General features: G+C 44.3%; 1 protein-coding gene across 2 annotated transcripts in view; it reads right to left on the reverse strand.

The window, feature by feature from the left end:
• The window catches only part of PPARA (peroxisome proliferator activated receptor alpha), a 59,580-nt gene that overhangs the window by 9,589 nt on the left and 37,300 nt on the right, over nucleotides 1–12,691 (reverse strand). For both annotated transcript variants that reach the window (XM_080938914.1, XM_080938915.1), the window contains 4 exons: nucleotides 11,630–11,876; nucleotides 3,925–4,085; nucleotides 1,908–2,046; nucleotides 374–576 (listed from right to left, as the gene is read on the reverse strand). In XM_080938914.1, the coding sequence (XP_080795040.1) occupies nucleotides 374–576; nucleotides 1,908–2,046; nucleotides 3,925–4,085; nucleotides 11,630–11,837 (711 nt within the window). In that variant the 5' untranslated portion in view covers nucleotides 11,838–11,876. The remainder of the gene's footprint in view (nucleotides 1–373; nucleotides 577–1,907; nucleotides 2,047–3,924; nucleotides 4,086–11,629; nucleotides 11,877–12,691) is intronic.

Raw genomic sequence — 12,691 nt, forward strand, 5'->3', positions numbered from 1 at the left:
GCAGGTATGGCTTTAACAGAAAGAATGAGAATGTTCTGAGTAGGGAAAGAATAGGTTTGGTTTCTGGCCTTCAAATGGGGATTAAAATGCACTTAAGAAACACCCCGATACTGGGTAAGGTATTAACTAGATTATTTTTGTCGTATCAATTACACAGCCTTTATAATGCCTAGGTTGCTAGGAGCTGAGGCAAGCCCAGGCAAGAAGGGAGCAATTGGTGTGAAAGTACATCGCAGAATCTCAGAATGACCCTTCCTTGGACTTTGGGATAAAATTCTATTTCCTACACTGGACAATGTCCTCAGTCATTCCCTGTCACTGGAGCTGATGTCAAGGGACATTTCTTGGTACCAAGGGCAGCAGAAGCACCTACCGGGTTGTTGCTGGTCTTTCCCGCGAGTATGACTCGGGCCTTGACCTTGTTCATGTTGAAGTTCTTCAGGTAGGCTTCGTGGATTCTCTTCGCCAGAGACTTGAGGTCTGCAGTTTCCGAATCTTTCAGATCGTGTTCACAGGTGAGGATTTCTGCTTTCAGTTTTGCTTTCTCAGATCTTGGCATTCTTCCAAAGCGAATTGCTAGAGTTGGGGTGAAGATGGAACAAGGTGGGGGGGTGTAGAAAAGGTCAAGGCATTTGACGACCAAGGCAGAGGCTAAGGGAAGAATGGAAGGTTACACCAGCAATGGCAAGCTAAACCCATTCCTCATTGCCATCAAACTTTCTACTAAAAAGACTGAAAACCAAATACACAGCTTATCAATGGGATGGCTTACTGTCCTCAGGTAGGCCATTGGCCAAGGTAAAGGGAACAAAAGTGAGTTATCATCTATCTATCTATCTATCTATCTATCCATCCATCCATCCATCCATCCATCCATCCATCCATCCATCCATCCATCTATCTATCTATCTATCTATCTATCTATCTATCTATCTATCTGCCTATCTATCTATAAACATCCCTACCATCTCTCTATCATCTATCTACCTATCATTCATTTATCAATCCATCTTCTATCTATTATTCATTTATCCATCTTCTTTCTATCTCTATCTATCTGTCTGTCTGCCTATCTATCTTTTGCCAGGTAAGCATTCTACCAGCTGAGGGACATCTCCATCCCCCCCCCCTTTAAAGACAGGGTCTTCTAATGTAGCCCAGGCTGGCATGAAGTTACAAAAATCTTCTTGTCTCAGCATGCTGAGTGCTGGGATTAGAGGCATGTAGCACGACTGTCTGCGACCCCAGCACTACATGGAGGCAGAGGTAGAAGCAGGTGTATCTCTGTGAGTTCAAGGACAACCTGGTTTACAGTTATTTCCATACTGTAAGTTCAAGATCATCCTTGGTTATATAGTTAGTTGGAGGCAAGCACGATACACTATATGAGACTCTGTCTCAAAAAAACATAGACAGACAGATGATAGATAGCTAAATATATAGATACATAGATAGATGATTAGAAGGCTGATGTTGGGCAGATAGACAGATTTTAGAAAGATAGGTAGATAGATAGATTGATTGATTGATAGATGATAGATATATAGATGAATTTTAAGACCCCTTATTAAAAATAAATGAATAAACAAAAGAATAAATGAATTAATGAATAAATGAATGAATAATCTCCACTGGGAACCATGTTCCAAATTCCAGAATGGCTGAGAAAATGGAAACTCACAGAATGTTTGAAACAACACACATTTGAGAGTGGTTATGTGACATCTTGCCACTCCAGTGACCTCCAAGTTGACAGCCATGTCTCACCCTAAGTGCTCTGCTAAACATCAGCTGCGGGAGATAGTTACCCAGCACAACACAACCATTCACAAGGCCGCTCTTCTGACTGACCAAGGAGGGGAAGCTGATACATGGACTAACACAGTATGCCCAGCAGCCTTACCTACCATTGTGTGACATCCCAACGGACAGGCACTTGTGGAAACGGCAGTACTGGCATTTATTCCGGTTCTTTTTCTGAATTTTGCAGCTTCGATCACACTTGTCATACGCCAGCTTTAGCCGAATGGTTCTCCGGAAGAAGCCCTGTGACGTCAACGCATAATTTACTTAAAGCACGTGGGTTCTGGGTAAGGCTCCAGACTGGCTTCACTCGGCTTTCTTATGAATTTGACTGACGAACTGGTTTATTTTGAAAGGGGGTCTCAGGGAGCACATCAGGGCAAAGAGCTTGCTCTGTGGCCAAAGATGACCTTGAACTCTTGATCTTTCTGCTTCTACCTCTCAAGTGCTGAAAGAACTTGGCTGACCACCACCATTATTGCCTGGCTTTATGGGGTTCTGAGGATCCAACCCAGGGCTTCTTGTGTGCTAGGCCAGTACTCTCCCAGCTGAGCCATACTCTGGTACTACCATCTCTAAGAAACCACGTGTTGAAGTTCTAGAAGGTCTCAGGCAACTGGAGCAAATAGGAAACGCGTGTGTCACTGCATTGAAATGGGAACTAATGTGCTAAGGCAGAGTTCAAAGTGATCTTAGAAAGACCCTGCCAGACAGGGGAAGACAGCACCAAGTCCCTAAAAAAAAAAAAAATTATACCAAGAGGAAAAGGGCTTTTTGAAAGCACTCTCTTGCTTCATAATGGCATCAAGAATTTACCCAGGAAGAAACAGCTTGGGCTCCGCAAAGCCAAGATGATTAGATATGGCCTTGACAAAGAGTCACATCTCATGTTGCATTTTTTAAAAAAGATTTATTTATTTATTTATTACATATGAGTGCACTGTAGCTGTCTTCAGACACACCAGAAAAGGGTGTCAGATCCCATTACAGATGGTTGTGAACCACCATGTGGTTGCTGAGATTTGAACTCGGGACCTCCGGAAGAACAGTCAGTGCTCTAACCACTGAGCCATGCATGTCTCTAGCCCTCAAGTTGCATTTTTAAAGGGATGCAGATAGAACACTCAGGAAAGGTTTTTTTTTTGGCTTTTTGGGTCCTTTTCTTTTGAGGAGTGCTTCCTCCTCTAGCCTGTGATAATGGGCTTTCATGGTTCATGCAGAAGGCTTTTCTTGGGGACTGGGGAACAGGAAGGGGAAGGTTCCTCATCTAGGTGTGAAAGGTAGAATGTCAGAGGGCCTATGGGATGGAGAGGAAGAGTGAGAAGAAAGGGCTGCAAATGTCAGGAAACACCAGGCCCTTGATCGGGGTTCACTGTTGCCATGCACTAGGCCGGTAAGATCAGGCCCCCCAAAGGAGACATGGTAGTCCTGCAAGAATGAAGGTACAGGAAAGTCTAGGGTATTCCCTCAGGTCCTGCACACTTCCAGAAGGTTCTACGAAGGGAGTCTTTGGATTTGAAGTGAGCACATGCATTTCTCAATTTTCTAGATGTGGTGTCCACGAACTGAGAAACTTGAAAATGTCCATGCAACAGAAGGGGATTCACTGTATGTGGGAGCTGGGTCATCCCTATCTAGAGGTCAAGTTGACTCTCATGAGGGGAAAAGAGACAGGAGGGTGCAGGCGGTTAGGAGGATGTCAGTGTGTGCCGGAAGTGACTGGTTGGGAGCATCTAGAGGAGTAGGGGAGCTAGATACAGTGGACCCTGAACAAGGGACAGGACACCCTTGCTCAGTACTGGTGACCTCTGCCCTAGGTGGCCTCTGGAGAGGTCCTGAGGTAAAGTGTGTAGTCTATACTTTGTACCAGGGAGAGAGCCATTTTTAAATTGGTGGCTTTTTGTTTCCTTGTTTATTTTGTTTTAAAGGACATGGCCCTCTCAAATGCTTACAAAGGGCAGCAGAGCAACCTGCCCTAGATTGTCAAAAAAGGAGTCAACCTGCCACCAAAGCCAGTTCTTTGCTCTATCTGTAGGTCTCAGAGTGCTGACAGCCATCTTGTAGAGGAGCAAAGGCATCGAGCCACGTGGCCATCTCCCCCTTCTCCCGGGGCCTCTGTACCTTGCAGCCTTCACATGCGTGGACTCCGTAGTGGTATCCTGAGGCCTTGTCCCCACATATTCGACACTCGATGTTCAGTGCACTTCCAGGGGACTCATCTGTGCTGGTGTGGATCATGGGACAGCTGATTGAGGAGGGGCTGGAAGCTGGAGAGAGGGTGTCTACAGACAGAAGAGGAAGAAATGTTACCACCCATGTCAGAATCAGACCCTTGGGAAGATTACTTTGCATAAGAGGGGGATGTGTGATGCGAACAGGTGCCTCTCTTGAATCAGCCCTGACCCTGGTCACACACTGCTCATAGTTACTTACCACGGTGCCACCACCTTGTGGCTCATGGGCACTAGCCTGCCTCCTGACTTGTACCCTACCTCTAGCTCTTTACAGGCCATATTACGGGGGCTCCAGCCTCCCACACCACATGGCCAATATAGAGCTGACTGCCTTCCAATTCGTTGTCACTGTTACTCAATGTCACTGGAATATAGACTAAATAGTCATGCCCACAGGTGTCGTGACATATGGTTTCAACCCTAAAATCCAAAAGCTAAGGTAAGAGGATTGTGAGTTCAAGACCAGCCCGGGCTATTGAGTGAGACAGAGAGAAGACAGAGACAGTGGAGGGAAAAGTGAAGGAGAAAGATGCAACGAAGTCTTAAAACTAACCAGTAGAAAACAATACAGATAAAAAGCATCAACAGGGGCCTGGAGAGATGGCTCAGAGGTTATGAGCACTGAATGCTCTTCCAGAGGTCCTGAGTTCGATTCCCAGCAACCACATGGTGGCTCCTAACCATCTGTAATGAGATCTGATGCCCTCTTCTGGCCCGCAGGCATACATGCAGGCAGACCATTATATCTATACATAGATAAATAAATACACCCCTTTTAAAAAAGGCATCAATAAACCTGAATAAATACTTTACCCAAGAAGACAGACACGTGGTGAGTACATATTCAGTGTCACTGTCCTTAGCAGACTCTGAGTTAAAGCCACAGAGACTATCACTGCACACTGATTAAACTAAACTCCCTCAAAACTGTTGAGAGGAGTGCTGGCAGGGTTGTGGAGTGGCCACTGTCACTCCTGGCTGGTGTGCATGTGGAGACAGCCGCATTTAAAGCAAAACAGTCATGAGAAATAGCGCACCTCTGGTTACTTACCCAGCTGATTCAAGGACAGGTCCACACAAAAATAATCAAGGTGAGCAGTTATAGGAGCTTTGTCTCTTTTTAAAGCTTGTGTGGATAATGTGTATGTCTGTGTGCAGTGTTGTATGTTCACTGTTATGTGTGCACGTGCTGTTGTGTACCTGCTACGGCATGGATATGGAGGTCAGAAGACAACTTCCGGCATCGGCTGTCAGCTTCCACCTTGTTTGAGACAGGGCCTCTTTTCTGTTGCTCACACCTCCACACACCAGGGTAACTAGTGTGTGAGCTTCTCCAAGGCTCATTCGTGTGTTAGCTTGCCTTCTCTGCACATGGCTCTGTGGGCTCGAACGCCTGCACTGCATTTGGCTTCTCTGTCTTTCAAATATGCTATTAGGTTTGGCACTCAGGTCTTCACGCTAACACAGCCAACTCTTTGACCCACAGAACCATCTCCTCTAGCCCTAGGAGCTTCACATTTAATTGCTAAGAATTGGAAGTAGCCAAGACAGATGTGTACAGCCTGAACTATACAGTGAGTTCTAGGACAGCCTAAGCTACAGCAGAGTAAGACCTTAGATCAAGAAACAAAGCAGGGCTGGTGGGATGGTTCAGTGGTACGAAAGACTGACTTTCTGTATTCCAGGAACCCATAACAGGAAAAGAGACACATGAAGGTTGTCTTCTGACCTACACACACACACACACACACACACACACACACACACACACACACACACATATATACCCCAAATTAAAGAAAAGCCCACAACCCTAGCAGCAACTGACCCCAGGGAACGGCACTCACAGGGCCGAGTGTTCTCCTGTTCTTGTGTCCTTGCCCTGTACTTCAGATCCTCCTGACTGTGCAGGACATCAAGGGCAACACTCAGGGCCTTTACTGCACTGGTAGTGAGTAAATCACCTCTCAAGTAAAAGTTAGATGGTTCCATCTAACAAAGCTGGAAGTAGGACCTGAAAGGATCAGACACGTCATCGTCATCTGATTGTGTCTGAGCATGGCCTGGGCATGCCTGTTGGAATGCAGAGTCCACCACAGCACAGAGCTCACAGCAAGTGCCACTCAATATAAAAAAAAAATTACAAGGCATGTGAACAAAAATCTTGGCTCATGATGAGAAGAGAAATGAATAAAAGAGACCCAGAAATGATACCGACGATAGAATTTGCAGCCAAGGCAATAAAGAGTTATTCTGACCATACTCCAAAATGTGAGCCAGAAGACTGGGTGTGCTGTGTAGAAAGGAGGGTGAAAACAATAGGCAGATCACGGCGCCAGTGATACAAACTGCAATCTCTGGTGTGGAAAATAAACCAGGTAGATTAGACACTGCAGAAGAAAAGATTGGCAAACTGGAAAACACAACAATAGAAACTATCCAAAGACATGCATGTGTGTGTGTGCTTGTACACACATACACACACGAGATGGGGGGATAGGGTGTGGAGACAGAGAGGAAACACACAATAACTTAGCATTGAAGCATTAACTGTAGACTGCTTCCTGTAGCACAGTATGCACATAACTAGGGTCTAATGCATGGGGAAGATGAAAACAGAAAAATACTCAGAAGCAACAGTTAGCCTACATCCAGAAGTTCATGGAGTGTGAGAAACACAAGGGAAGCAACTCAAGGCACATTACAAGCAAAGGGAGACAGTTGCACGGGCTGGATGAGAATGTAAATCAGCATAGTTATTGTAGGAAATTGTATAGAGCTTCCTCTGATAACAAAAGGTAAATTACCGAGAGCTGAAACAACCCCTCCATCCTTCTGAAAGCACATCCATAGGAACTGAAATCGATCAGCTGAAGACTTGCCTGTGCCCCACACAACACTATTCACAATAGCTGAGATATGGAGTTGACCTTGGTGTTCCACAAGGAATAAATAGAGAAAGGAAACATGGCCTACATACACAACGATACCAATCGATGTTAATGGAGAGTGGGAAGACCTACCCACTGTGGGCAGAACCATTCCCTACATGGGTGGGGTAGGATCCTGAACTATGCAAGAGTAAAGGAAGTGGGGGCAGGAGAGAGGACTCAAGTTAAGGACACTGGCTGCTCTTCCAGAGGATTGGAATCCAATTCTTACCACTCACATGGCTGCTCACAACTTTCTATAACTCTAGTCACAAGGGATTTGGCGCCCTCTTCTGGCTGATGCAGGCACTGCACACACACACACACACACACACACACACACACACACACACACACACCATACACACACACACACACACCATACACAGACATACACTCAGGCTAATAAATCAATAGGAGAGAGTCTATCTCAGAAGTGAGCTGAGCTTTGGCATTCACTGTTCTCCCTGCTGGGATAGATTATGACTTAGAACTATGACTTAAACAATACTTTCTCCCCTAAGTTGCTTTGTCAGCACTTTTTTTTTTAAATCACATCAACAGAAATGAAGCTAAGACAGAACAAGCAGAAGCATACTCCATAAATGATATAGTGGCAATAAAGATGCATTATGAATAGCTTCGTGTCCATAAACTCAGCAAGTTGGACGGAACTAACACATTCTTTGAAAGATACCGTGACAGTCTTCATTGTCATCCCTTCTGTGCTGAGAGATGACTAGAGGGTTGACTAGTAAAGAACACATCTGGGCGTGTCTGTAAGGGTGTTGTGAGAGAGGGTTGACATGTGGAAGGACCACCAAGGGAGAAAGACTGGCCCTAAGTATGGGCAGCAGCAGCCCATGAGCCAGAGGCCCAGATGGAATAAAAGCAAAGAAAAAGAGATGTTAGCCAGTGTGTGCAAGTGCCCTTTTCTGAGCAAGTACAATTATGACTGCTGCCACCACTAGTGGACACTGGACAGTTAGTTCAGGTTTCCAGCTACATATACTCGTTCTATCTAGGCAGTGGTCAGGGCTACAGTCTTGGACTAAGACTTATTGATCCCTTATGTTTTGAAGCTTTGGAGTCCCTAGACTGAGCTCAAATTGGGTTCCTTGGCTCATCAGCATGCAGAAAGCTATTGGGATACCTCCCAGCCTCCAACCATGTAAATCAACCTAATAATATATACCAATATACATGCACAGTATATGTTCATTTTGTGTAGATAACCTAATACAGAAACAAATTGCCAACATTTAAAAAGAGAGGGGGAAAATGACTAGTCTTCTTGCTTCCTAGGAAAGAAATTGAATATATAGTTTAAAATGTCCTCCTCTAAAGAAAACTCCTGCTGGGCGGGGTGGCACAACCTTTATGTCTTTAATCCAACACTTGGGAGGTAGAGGCAGGTGGATCTCTGTAAGCCAAGGCCTAGTCTACATAGTGAGACACTGTCAGTGAAAAGGAAAGGAAGAAAGGATGGAAGGAAGGAAGGAAGGAAGGAAGGGAGGGAGGAAGAAAGAACGAAAGAAGGAGCTGTGAGTTAAAACTCCAGGCTCAGATGGCTTCGTATATGAAATCTCCCAAGCTTTCAAGGACACTCAAGTATCAATTCTACAGAAAAACTTCCAGGAAACCAAAACAGAGAGAGCATTTCCTCGTTTCATGAGAGACAGAGAGAGAGACAGAGAGAGAAAGAGAAGGAGGGAGGGAGGGAGAGAAAGGGATAGATTGGTTCCGAAAACAAAAACCAACATCCCCTTACTAAAACCTTAGATAATTAAACTATATTCCCAGATGGTGAGTCATTAGGAAAAACTGCCATTTTTCACTGTGAGCTTAGCTTAACCTTTGACACGTGCGACTCACCATATTAATAAACTAAAAGGGGCCAGATGGTGGTGGTGCACACCTTTGGTCCCAGCACCCAGGAATCAGAAGCAGGCAGACCTCTGTGAGTTTGAGGCCAGCCTGGTTTACAAAGTGAGTTCAAAAGACAGCTGGGCCACACAGAGAAACCTTGTTTCAAAAAAACCAATAAGTGAGTGAGTTAGAAAGTAAACTAACCAACCAAATAACCAACTAAAAGGAAGCCCTTTTAATCATCATCCTAGGTGCGTAAGAATCTCCCCAAATCTAACATCAATGCCTAATAAAAACACACAGCACACTGGGACAAGAAGGTGACCCCATCAGTCCTGTAAGCATCTAAGCACCATAAGAACACTGTTAGAGGCATCGATGAGAAACTGTGGCCAAGGCACTGTGGCAAAAGAGTGTGTGGCTTTTCCATGGATCATGAATAAGAGGAGACATTGCTATTTTTGTCTAACATTGTGCTGGAAGTTCCAACCAGTATAACACTATAATAAAAGAAAACTAAAAAGACCCATCTTAAAATGGAAAAGAAAAACTGTCTTTGTGGCACATGACATCATTATTCGAATGGAAATCTTAAAGAATCTGTAAAGAATTCACCAGAATTAATTAAGTTTATGAATTAGCACCCCAAAATGATTATACTCATATATATAATCCAGGGCCATATATATGATAATTAGAAATTTAAATGCAAAATAATCAATACCATTTATTACCATATCAAAAGCATAAAATGCTTCCATACAAATCTGACACAAAATGTGAAAGCCTGGGTGTGAGACAGAATAACCATCGCTTGAAGGACGTGAAGAGGAGCCAGATAAGGGAGAAATATTACTGTCAGGAATCAATTAGAAGATTCAGACCAGAAGATGTCAATTCTTTCTAAACTGACCGTGTGTGTGTGTGTGTGTGTGTGTGTGTGTGTGCGTGAGTGCGTGCGTGCGTTACTCCAACCAAAAGCTTAGCTGCCATTTTTTTTTTAAAGAAATTGACCAACTCTGGGTTAAGGAGATGACTCGGCCGTTAAGAGTACTGACTGCTCTTCCATGGATCCAGTTCCCCCATGGCAGCTCACAACTGTCTGTAACTCTACTTCCAGGGGATCCAACACCCTCACACAGACACATTCAGGCAAAATGCCAATGCACATAACATTAGAAATAAATTAGTTTTTAAAAATGACCAAGTAGAGTAACTAGGGCTAGAGAGATGACTCTGTGAGTAAGAGCACCTTTTGCTCTTACAGAGGACCCAAGTTTGGTTCTCAGCATGCAGTTCAGATGGCTCACATCCATCTCTGACTCCAGCTCCAGGGGAATATGATGCCTCTGGCTTCCATAGGCAACTGCACTCATGTGCATTCACACACACAGATACACACATACATACACACAGAGATACATACATATACACGTACATACACACAGATACACACACACACACACACACACTAAACTGACTGGCTGATTATCAGTATATATTAAGTACACAATATAGGGAAGTCCTAGACTATCTAAAAGAACATGACCCAAGAACGTATCTACTTGACACTGGGCTATTACAGTCGCGCACACAGCCCTGTCTAGATGTCCATTCTTCTCTTGGGTAAATACACTGGGATCATGAATACAGAAATCTGCTAACTTTTCAGGAAATGCCAACACCATGAGATTGGTGTTCAGTGGAAGAAACGGATAAATGGAACTGAGCAAAAACCTAGATGTAAACCTGCAACTGTCCACCGATTTCAGAGACACAGAGACGTGTATGTAAGAAAATGAAGTCAGTGAATATTGGACTTCATCATTAAAACCAAAAACTTCTAGAGGTTCAAGCAAAGAGCTCTTAAATCTGTCACTAAAAGCAGAGTGACAAAAGGGAAGACACTGACAACTGGACTCCGTCAATTAGGAACTGGTTTTTATTGAATAACTCAGCTAACAAAGAGAAAAAGTAAAGGACACATCGAGAGAAAGCATTTGTAAATCCCTTAGCTGGTGAAGTCCTGGTTGTCCAGAATGCAAATATAAGTTTCTAGCACCAGTAGTAAGAAAACACACAACCCAAATAAAAGTAGGTAAATTATTTGAACTGAAAAGTTGTCCAAAAAGGTTATAGGGAAGGCTGGAGGGATGGCTCAGCGGTTAAGAGCACTGACTGCTCTTCCAGAGGTCCTGAGTTCAATTCCCAGAAACCACATGGTGGCTCACGACCATCTGTAATGGGATCCCATGCCCTCTTCTGCTGTGTCTGAAGACAGCTACAGTGTACTCATAATCAATAAATAAACATTTTTAAAAAGCTATAGGGCTGATTATCACACAAAAAGATGCTTAGGGCCACTTGGCACCAGAGGTCATTTGGCACAGTAATAATGCCCTGGGAAGAAGCACCATGTCTCACCCACAAGATGGCTAAAGGGTGGGTTACAGATGACCACATCTACAGAAGTGTTTGCATCTTCTGAAGATGAACTTGGGAAGGGCTGAACTCACACACCGAAGGTAGGAACAGCATCTTGGATAGGGTTTTTTTTTTTTTTTTTTTTTTTTTTTTGGCATTTTCTGAAAACTAACACAAATGTTTGCCCTACTATCCCAGCCTTCCCATTCCTCTGTATAGAACACAGATGTCTGGATGGAGCCTGGTGTGTAATGATTCACAGTAGTTCTGTATGCAATAGCCCAGACCTTGATTATAATGGGCATCAGAAAGAGAGAGAGAGAGAAATTCACATCAAAAAAAAAAATCTTCCTAGAAAGCAGCACTCACCTGTGATCACAGAGCCCTCGGAGCCTGGACAGCTTCCTAAGTACTGGTAGTCTGCAAAACTAAAGCTTCCGGAGCTCTCCTCCCCAATGGACTGAGAAATGTCTTGAATGTTTCCCATTTCTTGTAAGAATTCTTCAGATAAGGGACTTTCCAGGTCGTCTGCCTCAAGTGGGGAGAGAGGACAGATGGGGCTCTCTGTGTCCACCATGTTGAATGGATGTGGCCCGGCGGGCCCTGGAACGCCGATCTGTAGTAAGAGAATAGCCATTTATGTTCCAAATTGAAAACATCACTGCCTAAGTTCACACCTCAACAGGGGCAGCATTGACTCTCTACCTTTACCTGGACTAGAAAAAGCACAGTAATTAGATTCTCTAAACAGGGTCTGGAGAAATGACTCAGCAATTGGGAGCACTTGATGCTCCTGCAGAGGACCTGGGTTCAATTTCCAACACCCGCATGGCAGCTCACAACCATCTGTAACTCCAGTTCCAGGGGATCTGACACCCTCTTCTGAACTCTGTGAATAGTCTGATGTTTTTGGTACACATATATAGATCCAGGATAAATGTTCATACAACATATGAAATAAAATACATATATATATATATATTTAAATCTCTAAACAATAAAACACAGAAGGTGCCAAACTGCAGTTGGCAACCCTTTATTGTTTACTGTCTGTCCACTACACCGAGCTCAACCTCCCAGCCATGGACAAAAGCAAAGTCCACTTCTCTAGAACATGCGTTCTAATGGGGACACAGGTGGGGGCTGACGGAACGGGATGTCTGCTGGGGGTGAGAGGAGACAGCAAGAGCAGATGGGGAACAGATGCCTCGCATGGGGAAGCCCCAGAAGGATGAGCTACGTTCTGGAGAAGAATGTTCCAGCAAAAAGAACACTAAGTGCTGATGCATGCCAGCACATTCTAGGATCAGCAGGGAGGCCACTGGGCTTGGCTAAGGGGCACCGAGGGGGAAGGAATAAGCAGTCAGTGAGTGTTCTTCCTATACACATAAAGGCCAGCGTATAGTAGATGGTCCTAGAAAAAAAAGAATG

This window comes from Micromys minutus, assembly GCF_963924665.1.
Source record: "Micromys minutus genome assembly, chromosome: 27".
Classification (NCBI taxonomy): Eukaryota; Metazoa; Chordata; class Mammalia; order Rodentia; family Muridae; genus Micromys; species Micromys minutus.